At 38.0% G+C, this 17,962-nt stretch overlaps 1 protein-coding gene across 1 annotated transcript; it reads left to right on the top strand.

The window, feature by feature from the left end:
* Positions 1–7,827: 7,827 nt before the first annotated feature.
* On the top strand, positions 7,828–17,369 carry LOC144656078 (uncharacterized). Its single transcript, XM_078516300.1, has 8 exons — positions 7,828–7,867; positions 8,852–9,164; positions 10,401–10,581; positions 12,423–12,740; positions 13,510–13,794; positions 14,128–14,534; positions 16,339–16,519; positions 17,147–17,369. Coding segments are annotated over exons 1-8 (1,719 nt in total). The 5' UTR covers positions 7,828–7,835; the 3' UTR covers positions 17,149–17,369.
* The last annotated feature ends 593 nt before the right edge of the window (positions 17,370–17,962 follow it).

Raw genomic sequence — 17,962 nt, 5'->3', positions numbered from 1 at the left:
GCGTGTGGAAAACTATCCTGATTCTGAAAAATTGGATGGTTTACAGGATTTAAAGTTTAAAATATTGAAGATGAGAAAAAAAGAGGCAAATTATCTTAGTCATATTTTGTAGAAGTGGGTCTGCTGCGTAAAAAAATTCTAGTGTTGCTAACTTTTTGTAATACTTATCCCTGAAAGCGGTTTTTGAAACCGTCGTACAGCAAAGCGAAAAGCTTAAAAAGAGGCATTCGAACGAACGTGGGACCAAAAAAATCGAACTTTAAATCGATAGATTTTTTATTTTATTTTTACGCTTAAACGTAGATAATCGTCAACAAAAGTGATCCGTTCAAAAAAATGTGGGGGTCACCGACCATCTAAGAGAGTTAATTGCAAGCAAATTTCACGCGACGACTACCAGCCCTTTATGTGCTAAGAAAAATTCTTCAGCGCTGCGCGCTCGTGCATGATGTGGCGTGACGTTGCGACATGAACTACGTGCGCAGTAAGGATGCGCATAAACAATTAGCGCGAACGTCCTCAATTTTGCTTTTGGCTTTTAAAATCAGTAGGCCTTTTACTTAAGTACTGTATTAGTTTAGCTTCTTGTGCTTCTATCATACAAGAATAAATAAGTGACATTTTTTTCTGATTCTTTACTGTTTAGCTAATTTTACTTAAATTTGGGCGCTAGTTTTCAGTGTTACTTACAACAGTAACATTTTTATCGCTACCTTCGAAACGTTCCCACTCGTTAGAGTTTTATTCATTCTTCTCTATTTATTTCAGATCGATGCATGCACTAATCGGATGCACTAATCGATGCATGCATTAATCCCGTGTCCCTTTCCTCGTGATATTTTTGAAAAAATATTAAAAAAAAAAAATTAAAAAATAAGTTGGACTCCTTTCACTACAAAACCTGTTAAGACCTGCGCAAAACGAATTAACGAGTTGTAAGTACTAAAAGGAAAACATTGGCGTTCAAGTGCACCAAAAATTAGAGCGTCCCACTTAAAATCGTAAAGAAATGTTCACAAGGGACGCGGGACATTGAGTATTCGCCCAAATTGGTAAAAAAAGAAAATATTGTGATTAAATTAAGGCGTTAACTAAGCTCTTTTGTATTTGTCAGCTCACTTTCACACCGTGACCGCCCACTTGTCGCGGACTGCTATTACTTGGAGCTAAATCTGTTCTTTTACTTAAATTTCCTTTTGGTTTTTGATCGGCACTAGGTCTTTTTATTTACTGAGTACTGTATTACCTTAGCAAGCTTTTTGTGCTACTATCGTACAAGAATAAACATCAAGTGGCATCCTTTTCTGATTATCTTCTGTTTTTCTAATTTGACTTACATTTAAGGCGCTAGTTTCGATTTTTACTTACAACAGTAAAAATTTTTATCGCTACCTTCGAAACGTTCTTACTCGTTAGAGCTTTATTCATTCTTCTCTATTTATTTCAAATCGATGCATGCACTAATCGATGCATGCATTAATCCCGTGTCCCTTCCTCGTGAATATCTTTGAAAAATCATCAAAAAATAAAACTTAATAACTTCGTTGGACTCGTTTCACTACAAAACCTATTAAGACTTGCGCAAAACGAATTAACGAGTTGTAAGTACCACAGCTATTACTGGAAGCTAAATATTTTCTTTTACTTAAGGACGTTCGCGCGACAATTTTCTAGTCGATAGATTTTTTTAAAATTTTTACAGCAGTCAGATAATAAGTTACTTGTGTCGGAAATGCAAAAAAAAGTGGGGGTCACCGACTTCGTTTCAGAGATAAAGCGTGTGGAAAACTACCCTGATTCTGAAAAATTGGCGAACGCAATTCATTATGGTTTACAGGATTTAAAGTTTAAAATATTGAAGATGAGAAAAAAGAGGCAAATTATCTTAGTCATATTTTGTAGAAGTGGGTCTGCTGCATAAAAAAATTCTAGTGTTGCTAACTTTTTGTAATACTTATCCCTGAAAGCGGTTTTTGAAACCGTCGTACAGCAAAACGAAAAGCTTAAAAAGAGGCATTCGAACGAACGTGGGACCAAAAAAATCGAACTTTAAATCGAAAGATTTTTTTTATTTTTACGCTTAACGTAGATAAACGTCAACAAAAGTGATCCGTTCAAAAAAATGTGGGGGTCACCGACCATCTAAGAGAGTTAATTGTAAGCAAAGTTCACGCGACGACTACCAGCCCTTTATGTGCTAAGAAAAATTCTTCAGCGCTGCGCGCTCGTGCATGACGTGGCGCGCGTGACGTTGCGACATGAACTACGTGCGCAGTAAGGATGCGCATAAACAATTAGCGCGAACGTCCTTAATTTTGCTTTTGGCTTTTGAAATCAGTAGGCCTTTTACTTAAGTACTGTATTAGTCTTAGCTTCTTGTGCTTCTATCATACAAGAATAAATAAGTGACATTTTTTTCTGATTCTTTACTGTTTAGCTAATTTTACTTAAATTTGGGCGCTAGTTTTCAGTGTTACTTACAACAGTAACATTTTTATCGCTACCTTCGAAACGTTCCCACTCGTTAGAGCTTTATTCATTCTTCTCTATTTATTTCAGATCGATGCATGCACTAATCGGATGCACTAATCGATGCATGCATTAATCCCGTGTCCCTTCCTCGTGAATATCTTTGAAAAATCATCAAAAAATAAAACTTAATAACTTCGTTGGACTCGTTTCACTACAAAACCTGTTAAGACTTGCGCAAAACGAATTAACGAGTTGTAAGTACTAAAAGGAAAACATTGGCGTTCAGGTGCACCAAAAATTAGAGCGTCCCACTTAAAATCGTAAAGAAATGTTCACAAGGGACGCGGGACATTGAGTATTCGCCCAAATTGGTAAAAAAAAAAAAAATATTGCAATTTAATTAAGGCGTTAACTAAGCTCTTTTGTATTTGTCAGCTCACTTTCACACCGTGACCGCCCACTTGTCGCGGACTGCTATTACTTGGAGCTAAATCTGTTCTTTTACTTAAATTTGCTTTTGGCTTTTGACCGGCACTAGGTCTTTTATTTACTGAGTACTGTATTACCTTAGCAAGCTTTTTGTGCTACTATCGTACAAGAATAAACATCAAGTGGCATCCTTTTCTCATTATCTTCTGTTTTTCTAATTTGACTTACATTTAAGGCGCTAGTTTCGATTTTTACTTACAACAGTAAAACTTTTATCGCTACCTTTAAAACGGCCCAACTTTAAGGGCTAAGTTATCCGGAACTTTATCATTTAGTTAAAATTTACCTTTTACGAGAAATCCACTCGCATCAAGTTATCTTAATGCTGTATTTTTGGGCTTAGCCAAAATGATTGATTCCGGGCCGATTTTTTGACGTACCCAAATTTTTCTGTCGTGTAAACGGCCTTATAGGCGCGCCTACAAAAAATGCACATGTTTTGTAAAAGGCTTTTCTGTTCGGCGGCCGAGCCAAATGAGAATTTGCACATGATTAAGAGTGGTCACTTTAGAATTCTCCTCTCTTCTGTTATCTGCTAAAGCTAAAAAGACAATTTCTAATCAGTTAAAAAATAGTTTTAAATCCGCGCATTTATTTTATCAGTGTACGCATTTTACCCTCCTTAATAAAATTTCTTATGTTACTGCACTTTTTGTGTTAAATGATATGATTGAAATTTTGTATTTTTACAAAGCTATCAGTAATTAGGTCTTTTAGGTCTTTTCTATTAATCGTTGTAAATTTTCTGCTAATAAGAAAAAAAATCCTTTTAGAAAGTTCCTTCAATTTTAACATCTTCATGCACAATAATATTGGACCTCATAGAAAGGCTTAAGTACTGACAAAGAAAGTTCGTACTACATTCTTCGTCAAGAAGTCACTCGATTGACAAACCCTGACTTTTGGTGAGCCGAGATTTTCAAACCGTAAGTGTTTTCTTCTTTGATTATTTTTTGACTTATTCGTTTCATCATTTCGAGTAAAGTGGTCCACTGGAGTTTCGTATAATTTCTAAATAAGCAAACTGATAAAAGAAACTGGTCTAGCAAAGGCATAGTTCTAATGCACTTCGGATACTTCCTCGGTTCGATATAAATAATCAACCACCGTCTCTTTTTGGGAATGACCGATATACTGGGCGGGATATAAAAGCTTGAGTCATATTGAATAGATATGCAGTTTTACTTCTTCTGATATGAATATTTACTATTTCATTCCATACTGTGTACTGGTCGCAATAAAAAATTCGGCAAATGATTTCCGTTTGTTTTCCTGTGCAAGACTAATCTAAAAGAGATTTTATATTCATTATGTTGGTTATCTGGCGTTTATGTAGCAATACTGAGGTATCGCTCGGTAGTGGAAATTGTTGTGGAAGTTAAGCTGGGTTTCTGCCTACCACGAATGTTTATGACTTCTTTTTAAAAATAGTGTAATCAGTTTATGACTTCAATGGAAAACATTTCAAGTTTTTTTTCATTATTCATTTTCACTTAATCAGTTTCTCGTATATAAAAGCAGTGTTTTGCACCAGATAATGAATTTGTCTAAATTTTCATACAATGTAACTCTACGCACAGTATGCTAACAAGTATAAAAGAAATATATTTGTCAAGTTTGGCAAATTCATGTTTTTACTTTTGCTTTTTTTCATTGTTACTGATTTTTCTCTTTTTAGAACCTTTTTTTTTAATTTCTTCAGCAGAACGAAGTATTAATTGCTTGATGTTCAAAGAAACAGTAATAAGATTCCATTTGTTTTGAATAGCCCAACTTCGAAAAGCAAACTAACAATCAAAATGATTAGGCCATTCTTCTCGACTATAAGCAGATTTATTACTTTCAAAAATAGATTCGGTTTGCGCGGATCCTTTCTTACTTTGCCCCGTAAATAACAGTTTGTTCAATAACCTAGGTAAAGTTACAAACAAAACTACAATTAAAAACTATATGCTTAGCAAAATCTATGCAAAACTAATTAAACTATAGTTAGCTTATAGTTCGGGATCTGCATCGTGCACGAAAACACCAAAATAAACGGTTGCTGGGTTGCTGGGCGAAGAGAAAATGGTACAATCACTTTTGCTATTGAAACGCAAATCTAAATTCGATCGCACCGTGTTAAAATTATTTTAGCAGGCGGAGGTGTTATTGCTATTTTGTTCATATGACTGATTTTTTTTATTATGATCGACGGAGCTATTAGAGTAGTTAGCTCTTTTAGAACATTCTATCAACGCTCGTAAATTTTCTGATAATATGAAGAAAATCTTTTTAGGAGGACATCTCAATTTTAGCATCTTCATTCACAAAAATATTGGACCATGTAGTCTAGGATTAAGCACTGACGGACAAACAAAGTTCTTAAAAGTACTACATTCTTTGTCAAGAAGTCAGAAACGCGTCTGACGTACAAACCTGACTGACTTTTTGCGAGCCGAGATTTCCAAATCAGCGTAAGTGTTGTTTTGAGTATATTAATACACTGAAATGCACTGAAATTTCGGATAAATATCTAAATTAAAGCACGCAAAATTGGCGTAACACAGGCATAGATTCATTTCATTTCGGTTAGTTCTTCGAGTGTTAGGCTCGAAATAAATAAAGTTTACAACACAAGCACTAAGTTAGCTCACATTAGTTTTCTTCGAACTTGTTGGTAAATAGCGGCCACAACAATTCATTCTTCTGTGGCAAAATAAAATTTAGCCCCTAGCTCGTTTTCAATAATTACACTGTCCACATTAGTCCAGATAATAATGTTTAAAAACAAAACGCTGCATCGGCCCTAGATGAATTAAAGACAGCGATTACTTACAAGTAGAAAGTGGAAAATTCGCAGAAAGTTTTCAGAACATAGAATTTGATGATTTCACGTTGGTCAGAAAACGGCGAAAGAAATGTACCAAGATCTATAACGCTCTTTATTTTTTAAAACCTTTTGTTAAGCAACGCTCGCGATTGCCGCCTTCCCACGTTGTCAGATTTTGAGGGAAGTACTCAAGCTGAGCTAAAATATCTGAGCTAAGAAATGTCTAACGTTTTACTTTAAATAAACAAATCAAACTCAATAACAGAGAAAACAACTGAACATAAGTATCAACTCTTCCGCCATTCTGGATAAATTGCAGTCGAAAGGGGACTTTTACAGATATCACATGGCCATTTGACGGAAACGTTTTCAAAAAGATCCGTTTTCGGCGTCCACGCTACATTACATAGCCGGCGTTTTCAAATTTCTCCACTCTAGAAGCTGTTTTCGACAAGGCTCCGTTTTCGTGACGGAAAATACCGTTTTGGTTTGGATGGTTGGCCAAACCAAAAAAAAAAACCGATTAGTTGTCAAATTTATCCGCATTTCGTAAGGACGGGACTTAGAAGGAGGATTAAAATCGTGAAACGCAGAAATAGACGGTTTCACTAAGCGTAAAGAAAATGCTACTGTCACTTGTTAGCTTTTAAAATCTGACGCAAATTTAGATTCGACCACGTTAAAATTCTTTTAACAGTCTTGGGTGATAACACTAATTTTAAAATTAAAATTTTGAAATTAAAATTTCACACGTACTTCAATACCAGCCTTCTTCCATAAATCATAATAAATGTAATTCCGAGGAGACGCTCTGGCACCAAATAAAAAATACAAAAAAAAAAAGAATACAAATAATTTTAAAACAAAAGAAATAATTAACAATTTCTTAATTGAAATTAATGGCCAATGTTTGGTCAACTTGACACATAGATTCGAGACCTGCCTACTGCAATAAATCACGGTAAATTTAATGTGCGTGCCACTAGGTGTTAAATCAGCGGAGAAATCAGACGAATCAGTAAAACATTGACTTTTAGCTCGATCCTTTCGAGACACTTTACGGGTAAGTCTAGTTTATTTTTTAATCATTCCTTGAAATAAATACAAAAAAAAATATACAAGGAAACATTGCCGCAAGTCAGGTTGGTCGGAAAAGCTTTTGTAACTCGGATTAAAAGGTTTCATTTAAGAAAATTTCAACGCTCCCTACCAAATTAAAGAGAAAACGTAAGGTCAACATACTAAACGCAAAAACATATTCCCTCGCTTTACATTGTTTCTGACAAAATACATCCAAATTCACCCAAAATACGTACACAAGCTAACAGTACAAGCGTGCACATATTTTATCAGGCAACGCCGCCCGGGAGTGAAAGTGAGAGTTGAAAAACGTTTTCTTCCAACGCTCTCTGTTTTTTGTTTTTGTTTTTTTTTTTTCAACTCTCGTGGACTCGTTCTTTTTTACTCGCACCTTAACGCATGTAAACAGTTTCAGTGTTTTGGCGTTTGACTGAAGATTTATTTTTTTCTTTTACAGAAAACGATCAGAATGAAGGTTCAGATGTTCCTCTTGGCACTTAGTTTAGCAGTCCTGACTACCCTGGAAGCCGCCACTATAAGTAAGTAGAAAAAAATCAGTAGTACTATACCCTTTCTCAGGTCCTTATTCCGGCTTTGTTTATGAGGTAACGCACACCATGTGTGAACCAGGGCGGAAGAAGGCTGGTGTGAACAAACACTGAAGAAATCATGTAAACTAATCGTCTATTATGGGTCAAAAGTAAAAAAAAAAGAAAACATAGCTGAATGTTTAACAACTTGAGATTTGAGTACAGTGATTTATGCACAAATTAAAGAGAGTTAATTTACTTAGAAACTGTAACAAAACTTGCCAGTCTTTTTCCGCCATTTTGGTTCTTGGTTTTCTTCTTCTGAGCGTTTTTTTGTCTCTTTCTCTTCAGATCAACCTCGTGCTATAGAGAAACGCCTCCCTTGTGACAAGTTAGACCTAATTATTGTCCTGGATAAGACCAAAAGTATCGGCACAGAACTGTTTGGAAAGATGAAGATTTTCGCCCAAGATCTCATTGACAGGTACGCTAAAACGATTCCACTATGTGTGTTTGTCTTTAACACTGGGCTCTAAAAAGTCTGTATTTAAACCTAGTGGCCCATCAGGCTGGAGCTTATCCAGGTTTCCGCAGCATGAAGCGACGAGGAGTATTTCTACTTCCCTCTAGATGGGATTCTAGTCCATCGCAAGGTTACCCCGGCATTTAATTTGCCAGTAATTATTTATACACCTGGTTGGAGAGAAGTGCTGTTAGAATAAAGTGTCTGGGGCGCTCGATCTGGATTCCAGCGTGCTAACCATTAAGTAACCGCGCTTCCGACACAGGATTATCTAAAGGCCGGTATACACGTTACGATTTGTCGGCCCGATTTGGTCCAGATTTGATAAGAAAATGATTGCGCATATAAAAAACAGGCCGATTTTTTTGAAAATCTGTTGCAGTGTCACCGGCAGATTTTAGAAAAATTCGGGCCGATAAAGAAAAGCCGGCCGACGAATCGCAGCGTGTAAATTTGCTTGGAACAAATCGGGCCGACACTAATTGATGCGAACCAAATTTTTACTTGGAAATCGAAAACAAATCGCCGTCTCGACAGAATCAACAAAATAAAAAGTACTATAACTGAGCTTACCAAACCTGTCTACCAAGAATACCATTAGAAATCATTTGTTTTCAACAACAAAATAATTTCAAACATTTTCATATCATTCATGATTTATGCTTTCCACATGGTCAACGTTTCTTCAATTAGGTGTATTCGAAAAATTCTTTCACGTCTTTATTCTATCGCTTTAGTCTTAAGTATATTTCTCAATCTATAATCTTTAAATTTAAGTTTTAATTTACAAAATTAAAAATGGCCATGGGACATTTATATAGCCAAGAATTTTAAAATCACTGTCTGTGGTTGAAAAACCTTTGCAAATTTGTAGCAAAAATATTGTCTTAGCTGTTTTATATTTTCACAGTGCGTCAGTGAAAGACAAATTTGCTTTACTTGCAGGTTTTTCGTTTCACACCAACAAACTCGCCTTGGTTTGGTGGTTTTTGGTGAAAATGCCCACACTAAGGCTAGGTTGAGGATGTGGAGATTCGCCGGGAGGCAGCATAATATGGAAAAAATGATTGATGGCATCCCGGCTGAGCTAGATAACAAAACTACCCTTCCCGATGCACTGCAAAGGGCGTTCGATGAACACATACAGTACGACGAATTTCAAACGAAGAAAAAGTCCCGAACTGATGCACGAAACGTTGTGATCATCTTTACGGATGGTAAAACTCAAAACAGAAAAAGTCTGAAATCATTGACGAAGGTAATGTATGGCTAAATACAATAACGTTATACTTACTAATCCAGTCCCTGAACTCTCTCTTCCGCACCCTTTATAGTGGTTTAACCCTGGACTCTCTCTTCTCGCGCCTGAATTTAACCCCTATAAAACGGCGCACGGAAGAGAGAGTTCAGGTATTGGACCATGAATTAACGTTATCAATGACGTAATCAACACATCGTTAAACAACTCACTGGTTATTTCCGCAATAACCACGTGATCTGTTGAGCCATCTGTTACCTCATTAAAAAAGTTCTGTTGTCGCATTGACTGAAAACGTGTTTTCCGTATTGGTTGCATTCTCGTTCCCAGAGACCGCGTCCCCCTGGACCAGCGGATTTTTTCCTGCGGCTGAGCGGATCCCCATAATCATATGATTAGGAGAACCATGCATTCGATTAACAGCTGCCATAACAAGTTATCCGCTGAACAATAACACATGATTATACAGTCAACTCTCGCCTTGCGGACACCCCGTTATTACGGACAAAAGTCCCGACGAATAAAGATTACTGAAAATAACTCACGTTACTACGGACTTCCTGTATTACGGACACCAAATAATGGTCCCGAAGGTGTCAGTTATAGAGGGAGTTGACTGTACATACCTATGCGAAATCGATTTTATAGAATTACACGAGTAATCATTCTGAATCCAAACTGTGGCCTCCGTATGCGGCCGCCGTTAGAAGTTCGTTTTCAGTTTACATGATACCAGAATGAGATGTCATTCCAAAACAGAAAGTTCCATTCCGGAATGAAAACAGGAATAAACCCACTCGTGTAGGAACAAAATTTCGCCTCGGTATCGTGTAAACAGAAACAGAGAAGTATATGGGGATGTAATGAACTCGTTCCGAAATGAAAGTCATTCCGAAATCATGTACACAGGCTCTTTTATTAACCTAAGAGCATCCTACTTTATTAACCTAAGAGTATCCTATTTTATTAACCTAAGAGTATCTTATTTTATTAACCTAAGAGTATCCTATTTTATTAACCTAAGAGTATCTAAGAAACAAAGATCGAGGCACTGATAACATCCTACCCTTGCCATGCGCAGAAAAACGTGCAAGCTTTAGCCAAGTCACAATTTTGTCCAGCCGATGATTGGTTAAAAAATGAAGGGTTTGCTCTGATTGTCAAGGCAACCATTTGGCTAGGACAATGGCACCACGTGATTATTAACGACAATCAATCTGATTCTATTTTTCTCAGCCCTCGGACGTGACTGTGATCGCAGTTGCTTTGGGACGCAAAGCAAGGCTGCGAAGGAACCGCAAGTTACTAAAAAAGATCGCCGATGACGTCGTTATTTGGACAAAACGCAATGGAAAGTCAAGAAAGGAAAGTGAAGTGTTACAAGACATTATGGATAACTTTGATTTCACGCCATGTGGTAAGGCAAAGTTTTTTAAAAAATATATATATACTTTGAGTTTTATGAAATTCAGTCAACACTCCAGTAACACAGTGTACTTGTCCTGCCCGAAACACAGCGGTCAAACTCGGCGCGCGTGCGCAGTTCCTGCGCAATTCCCGCCAAAATTCTCTATACGAAGTCTTAAATCTTCTGAAAGCTTTTGCTTTAAAGCCAAAAGTTAACGCCGTTCCTGGAAAGTTAAGGTTTTCACGCAGCTTATGGATGGGAAATTTGATAATTGATCTCCACTGAGTTTCCCAGCTTGAAATTTTCTTTCACCGTACTATTTCTATAACAATTTCTCACAAAAGTTTGCACACTCACCGCTTTCGACTCAAATTTTTAGAAAAGTTCGAGGTGGCGAAAACCGGAGGTGACGTCATTTTTGCGTTTGACCGCTGTGAACCTGCCCGACAAGAAGGGTTGGATAAATTCTGCCTGTTAATTGGCGTATTATGCATAAGTCTACCGGCATTGCTTGTAAAAACTGCGTTATCTGCTCAAAATTCTGCTCGGGCAACATAATTCTCTTTGAAGTCTGCTCGGTACACTTCGCGTATTAGATGTTCATTGTGTATTTAACAATTTTTCCATGCGCGGGCGTTGGATAAGAGATGGTGGATAACTATAACTATATCTTATAACCCACCTATTAATTTTTGCGCGCGCTCATTGGACAAAACGCATCACGTGGTAAAAAATCGGACGACGGGTATCAGCGAATATACCCCGTCCGATTTGATATCCGTCGCCCGATTTTGTAGGCAGCACAAAACAAACGAATGAAGTCACCTTATACTCAATTCTAACTTTAAATGAAATCACCGAGTTAAAAAATCACGTTAACCAATCAACTTACATTTGTTTTAACCACAGTTACGCCGGGTTTATTACGTAGGTTTTTCCTATAAATTACTGGCGATAAAGCACGTTGTAGAAATTAATCGGAGGGTTATAAAATAAATAAACCCCTTTCTGGCTTGCTGGTATATTGGAGGATAATGCCCTCGGCTGAAAGAATGTCCTCAAAATTTCACAGTTGCCCTCGAAGCTTCGCTTCTCGGCCAACTGTTCATTTTTCGACAATCTTTCAGCCTCGGCCATTATCCTCCAATATACCAGCCGCCCAAAGGGGTTTATTTACTAAATATTCAACAAGCGCGAGTGGAATAATTGCGATATTTGTGCTCCCCGGCTTTTCTTGCTGACGCGTACACCTACCATATTTGTGGACCATGGTTTATGAGCTCATATACCATGCCCTGTAAACCAGTCAAAACTCAGGAATTGCAATATACCATGGCTACTTTTTCATAAAGTAATAAAATAGTGTTTGACAATGCGGGAACTTTTACGTGATGCCGCTGCGATGTATATTTTTTCGTCTTTTTTTTTTTTTTTTTGCTTAAAACATCGTTACTCCCCAAAAACAGACGAATGAATTTATTGATATATATATGTGTCAATAAATTGTGGTATAATCTGGAGTTTAACCGCGCTACTCTTTTAAGATATTGGTGGAAGTGATATTGCCTGAAAAGGTCCAGTCCACCGTAAAAAGGATGTCCGTGAAGGCTTGTCTGATTTCTTACGAATTTGTAATCATCTATCTTAATGTCGCCTTTTTTGCGCGAGATTTTTTTTTTTTTGCAAATTGTTTAAGCAAGTTCGTCTTGCACTTAATAAAATCGTTACCAGCCGATGATTGGGGTATGAGCCCGGGGAAGAACTCAGGAGGGGTAGAAATCGAGCCTACTTGGTACCGCTGACATTACTCGGGTGAGAAGTAAAATCGTTGCAACCTTTTTTTTTCACAGAAAATAAAATCCCAGTGTACCCGAGTGTGAACAAGTTTGGCTGTTATTCAAAGACTACCCTCAATGGTGCAGACAGCATGGATTCCATGGAAAATGACAAATGCTTTCTTATGGCCAATGACAGCGCAACCAGGGATCAGGCATTTGAGAAGTGTGCCTGGTTGGCGTGGAAGCGAGGTTATAACACGTTTGGTGTCAATGGCAATAAACAATGTTCTTCAGGTTTTGTGGCGTGGAGGTTTTTCAAGGGCGGTGCTCGAGACAACTGTCAGGATAAACTCGGTGGAAGTGATTCTAATGTCGTTTACTACTTTAAAGGTAATATTTTTTGGGTTTCAGTGAAGCAAAAAACCTGTATTTCATCGGGTCTGTAAATAAGAAAGTAAGTCCGTGACTTTTTTATTGGTGTAACTGCTGACCGCCATGTAATCAAAACGTAGGGCACTGCAGTCTCCTTTTTTAATATGGCGTCTTTATTCAGCTTTATACTGATGTGGATCGTGCATGTTCACTTCAACCATAGAAATACCAGCACTTCAGTGTTTTTCAGGAGGAATATGCTGACTGCCTCTGGTATTTTACATTGGAATCGTTTCTCTGTTTTTTTATTTCTTTGCATAAGATCTCGAAAATGCCAGTTGACACATGAAATGGCTGCGAAATTCGCTCAGTGCATAGGTGGGAACGGTGACCTTAAGATAGCCTTATATTCTGCTTAAATCGCGTCTCATGGAACAGCTGACGGCAATAAACAGCATCAACTCATCTTCCTCGTCAAAAAGGTCGTTTCTTACAGTACCTCAAAATCTTTAACGAAAAGACATTGAATTTAGCGTCAGATCAAGTAAGCGCGACACGTGATGCCTGGTGGTTTAATTTAATGGTAAGCACAATCTCATCCGGTTGGTCGGTGTATTCGGAAAATCGCTCTCCATTATGCAACGGTCACAACAACCGGATAATTCCTACAAACAGTAATCACCAAATATTTTCTATCCCCTTCTCTCCTTTCTCTCACCTTTAAACTAGTCGGTCTTCTTGCTCATATCCAACATTAAGTGTTCTAACAGTGATATTTACACCGCAGAGATTGCTCCCAAGGTACATTATGGCTCTATTGTCTGTCTCACGTCCAGTGACCCAGTCATGGACAGTATCCCCAAAGAAGAGGTCGATCGCATGCCTGGGAAGACGACTGCAGAAAAGTGTGCATGGGCTGCGAGAAAGAGACAAAGTTACTTGTTTGCAGTGAAGACCGAGGCTGAAGAGTGTACCTCCTCACATGTTGGCAATGCACCAGCCATCCTGAATAAACTGGAAGAGAAAACTTGCACTGGCCGGTCTGGAGAGCGCGAACTATACTTTGTTGGAGGTATATTTGTAACTGCACTGTAAGGGCCTGAGTACATACTACATAGCGAATTTCCATAACTGCGCATCCGTAAGCTCACTTTCAGCCCCGGCTGTAACTCGGTTACTCGGTAACTTGGCTGAGAAAGTGGCGCGAGAGTTTTAAACCAATCACTGAGCGTAGTAATGCGAAACCAATGCAATCGCGAATTACTTTCGACACTCAAATGAAAACCACTCTAACCCCTTAGTTATTTTAAGAGCCAACACCCATTTAGTTTTAATTTTTATAGTGTGTAAAATTCTACTTTTTATGTATGAAGGGTTAATAATTATGTTTTTGTTGTTGCTGTAGATACTGCCAAATGTACACATGGTGGCCGCGACATAGCTATCGTGGCTGACCTGGAAAGAAAGAACATTCAATTCCTGGTTACACTCGTGGATACCCTGGATGTAGACATGAAGGGACACCACGTCGGGCTTATAACCACAAATGATATCAAGGTGAAATTCAGCGACGAGGCCTCTCAAAATGAAACAGCTCTTTTGGACGAAGTCCGAGATGCTGCTAAAACCGCTGGTTTTACACCTCCAGACGAAAATTACCAGGCGGCTCTGACGAATGTGCAGGAGATATTCACACGTGCACCAGAGAATGGAGGACGGAAAGATGCTAAAAATGTCCTGTTGGTCATTACTGACAACACTGAAGTATTCACTCGTCACCCTGGTACTGCCGACGCAGTCAATGCTATGAAGGTACAACAACAAGGGGGGAGGGGGGGAGGGAAGGGAAGAGGCAATTGGCGCTCTTGTGACGGATATTAAAACCGCACTAAAATATTAAAAAAAAATTCAAGGCTATATGTACAAAAAATTTAAAGGTGGTATTAAAAACCGAACGTTTTCGACTAAAAGTCATCTTTTGCTGATTATGCATAATTAATGATGTCCATGCATTCTGCCCTATGGTCTCTTTAATAAATCAAATTTGTGTAGCTATACTGCATTTTTTTCTTGGTAAGGGACGAAACCTGAACGTAAAAGCACGCAGATCTTCAAAAATCTGCTACAGGACTGTTTGAACTACATGTTTAAGTTAGCGTCACTGAATGCATGAATGCTAGGGAACATTTTCATGATATGATCGTCCACCTGAACTTGACATTTTTCAAAGATATTTTATTTAATTGTTAGCTCAGTTCTTTTATATAATGTAATAAATGAAGGATAGTTTAGTGGGCTGTAAAATGTGTATGACTGGGGATACTGCTGTGTGTACTTAAAGGGGCTATGTCAAGGGGATTTTGCAGGTTTTTGGTCTAAACTGTTCTTAAGGTCGCGCAGGACCCTTGCAATCATTAGTATGTATTTATTTAAAGAGTATGCACGAACTGCCGGACGACTGAAGCCGACAAAAAACGAAATATTCATGAGAATGTTTGTTTTTAAACTCTTTTGTACAAGTAATTACTAGTAATTGTTCTCAGCTTTGTGCACGTGCGCTGGAACATAGGGAATTATCATAATTAGATTCACAGCTTTGAATATATCACCACGTTGTTGTAAACATTGACTCGGAAGGTCTTCGGAAGCCTCAAAACCTTCAATTTTAATTTGTGTCCAAGTTTTCTCCGCCGATATAAAATTTCAAGAGTTGATTCGCGAGGAACATAAACTTGATGTACTCTATTGTGCTCTGGCTAGAGCGAATTTTTAAATTTCCTTCTCAAAATAAAGATAGCATGTTTCAAAGTTTAGATTTCACATTTTTACTCTCTTAGAAGCCATTAACTTGTAGCAGTTTTTGAAATCGAAAATTTCGTTCTAGTGGGAGCACAAAAGAAGTTACGATTTATCACTAGGCTATATAATCATTTAATTTGGTGCGCTGTGCTAGCTGAAAACTTGGACACAAAATCGCATTATCTGCAGTTAAACTTTTAAGGGCTTGTAACATCACAGACAACGGTCATCTCTCAGTAAAAGGACAATCATGATGTAATTCCATCATCCCTGAGTATCCTTATGAAATTTTAGAGGAATCGATATTCAAAATGAAGTGAATTAAAGCTTTACAAGATAGCACTCCAACAAGAAATTTGGCTAATGAATATATATTAATGAGCAAGGATCCTGCGCGACCTTAAATAAGTGGTAGGCAACTTTACACATGAAAAACATTACTTTTGAACATTAAACTGAAGATACAACCTTTATTTGGGGACAGAAATCAAACTTCGGCTATAAACATCGATTTTTGAAGGCGCGTGGAAACAACTTGAAAACGTTGGCTAACGTTTTCAAATTGCAATCCATCTCCATCCGAGCCGTCCGCAGCCAAACGCGCTTTTAAACAGTTTTAGTGCTCTAAAATAGCAATTGTTAATGAAAATGGACCATTCAGTTTTTAAGCTTCCTACGACACAAATATAAATTTTGGATGCTCAAAAATCTGTTTAAATCCGTGACATAGTCCCTTTAATGACTGCAGTCCCCAAGAGAGTCGAAAGCGAGTAAAGACAGTACTTTATGATTTTTCTGTTCGATTTTTCTGTTCCAGGAAAAAGTCAAAGCTGTTGCTGTTATTGGGTTTGGTGATAGTGTATCACCGGAGGCCGAGGCTGCGATGAAAAGTGTTGCATCCAAAAACGCCGCCGCTGTCATAAGTACCAGCGACCCCGTGTTGGCGGCAGAAGAATATTATAAAACAAGTTTGAACGCGATATTGTGGCAAATCTGTTGTAAGTACTTTAAGTTAATGATTAACGAAAAAATGTCCGTGAGCTGCGTGGCACTTGTACTTAAAAACATAAAAGGTAAATTTCTCGCATCTGAGTAAAAGTGCCACATCCACGCGAGAACCCGCGCAATTTTGCGTGTATTCGCGCGTTTTGTGACGTCGAAAATGGCGCAATTTGTTCTAAACATAGCAAAATTGTCCCTTATCAGAGGGACAACCTGGATCTCGCGCTTACGGTCTCCGTCCCCGATTATGGCTCCTTGTGCCAAAATATAAAAATATATAGCTCCAAACGTTTCGGGCTTGACCCTTCAACATTGGTAGTTAAGTTGATACTACGTTATTTAAAATAATCTTTACTTCAAGTAGTATATCCAACATAACAAACGCCAGAGACAGTAGTTTATCACAATTTCAAACACTAAAAATTATATTGAAAACTGATAACTGAGAGTTGAAAATTCGTCGCACAAAGGAGTATTTTTGACCACTGTGCATGATTTCGAGGATTAAAAAAATTTCTCGAGTTGATCGCAATCTTATCTTCAATAGCAAGTGACTTGCTTTGACAATAGGACCACACCTTTTAAATTCTATATTCTAAACTAAAAATATTTCTTTTTAATAGGACGGAGTAGCCTACCGCGACCCGGAACGGAGACATGGAATCTATGATTGACCGATGAAAGACCAGTGTTGGGCCGATAAAGGAAATATTAATCAAGGGATAAAAATGAAGGATTACGTCCTTCTCAAAACAAATTCTGTCCTGTGGGAAGATAAGGGCTTATTTGGTGATGGGTGTGGTTTTAAAACAGGCATGAAGAATGTAATCATGAATAAACGTTTATGGGAAAACAAGTGAGTTTCGTGTGGTGTATTTGAGCCGTTATTCGGAGCATTTATGTACAGTACAAAATATCGTGTTTCATCCATGACCCTGCTCTTCTATAAAGTGCCTAGTGTTGTATTATATATTCATTCAAAACAGTCTCTAACTTTCTTCAGAGATGCTGATCGTCTCAGTCTCCTAAGGGGGGAGGGGGTGGGAAAAGCGGTTAAGCCCTTCTTGGGTCTGGGGCAAACCGCATTGTGCTGACTTTAATATTCGCAAGCCGTTATCACTTTAAAAGAATTTTAATAGGAAAAACTTTCGGCGTTGACCTCGATGTTGTCGCGAAATTATATTGCGATAATGCATCCTTGGCAAAAGTTGATTGGCAGCATTTCGTCACTGTATTCAGACACCGCTATGAAGACAAAGGAACAAACCGGCCTATCCCCCCCCCCCGGTCTCTTCCCATTCGGAATTTTAACGTTTTTCCCCGGGTCTGTTTTGGGACGCCACGTTTCGCCAAAATAAATTATACAAAAATACGAACTAGGAGTGTATAAACTTGGAATGAAAAATTGCCTCCTAATTGGGGCATGAAACTTTAAACTA

The sequence above is a fragment of the Oculina patagonica genome, chromosome 6 (assembly GCF_052425735.1).
Source record: "Oculina patagonica isolate OP01 chromosome 6, crgOcupat, whole genome shotgun sequence".
NCBI classification, from domain to species: Eukaryota; Metazoa; Cnidaria; class Anthozoa; order Scleractinia; family Oculinidae; genus Oculina; species Oculina patagonica.
The sequence above is the reverse complement of the archived record's forward strand: the minus strand, read 5'-3'. Positions and strand labels throughout refer to the sequence as shown.

What these genes read in the sequence shown, in the direction of transcription:
- LOC144656078 (XM_078516300.1), top strand. Translation starts at nt 7,836, where the DNA reads ATGAAGATTTTCGCCCAAGATCTCATTGACAG. An exon ending in CTTTGATTTCACGCCATGTG is followed by an intron (nt 10,582 to 12,422) that starts GTAAGGCAAAGT and finishes TTTTTTTCACAG; the next exon opens with AAAATAAAATCCCAGTGTAC. An exon ending in CGAACTATACTTTGTTGGAG is followed by an intron (nt 13,795 to 14,127) that starts GTATATTTGTAA and finishes TTGTTGCTGTAG; the next exon opens with ATACTGCCAAATGTACACAT.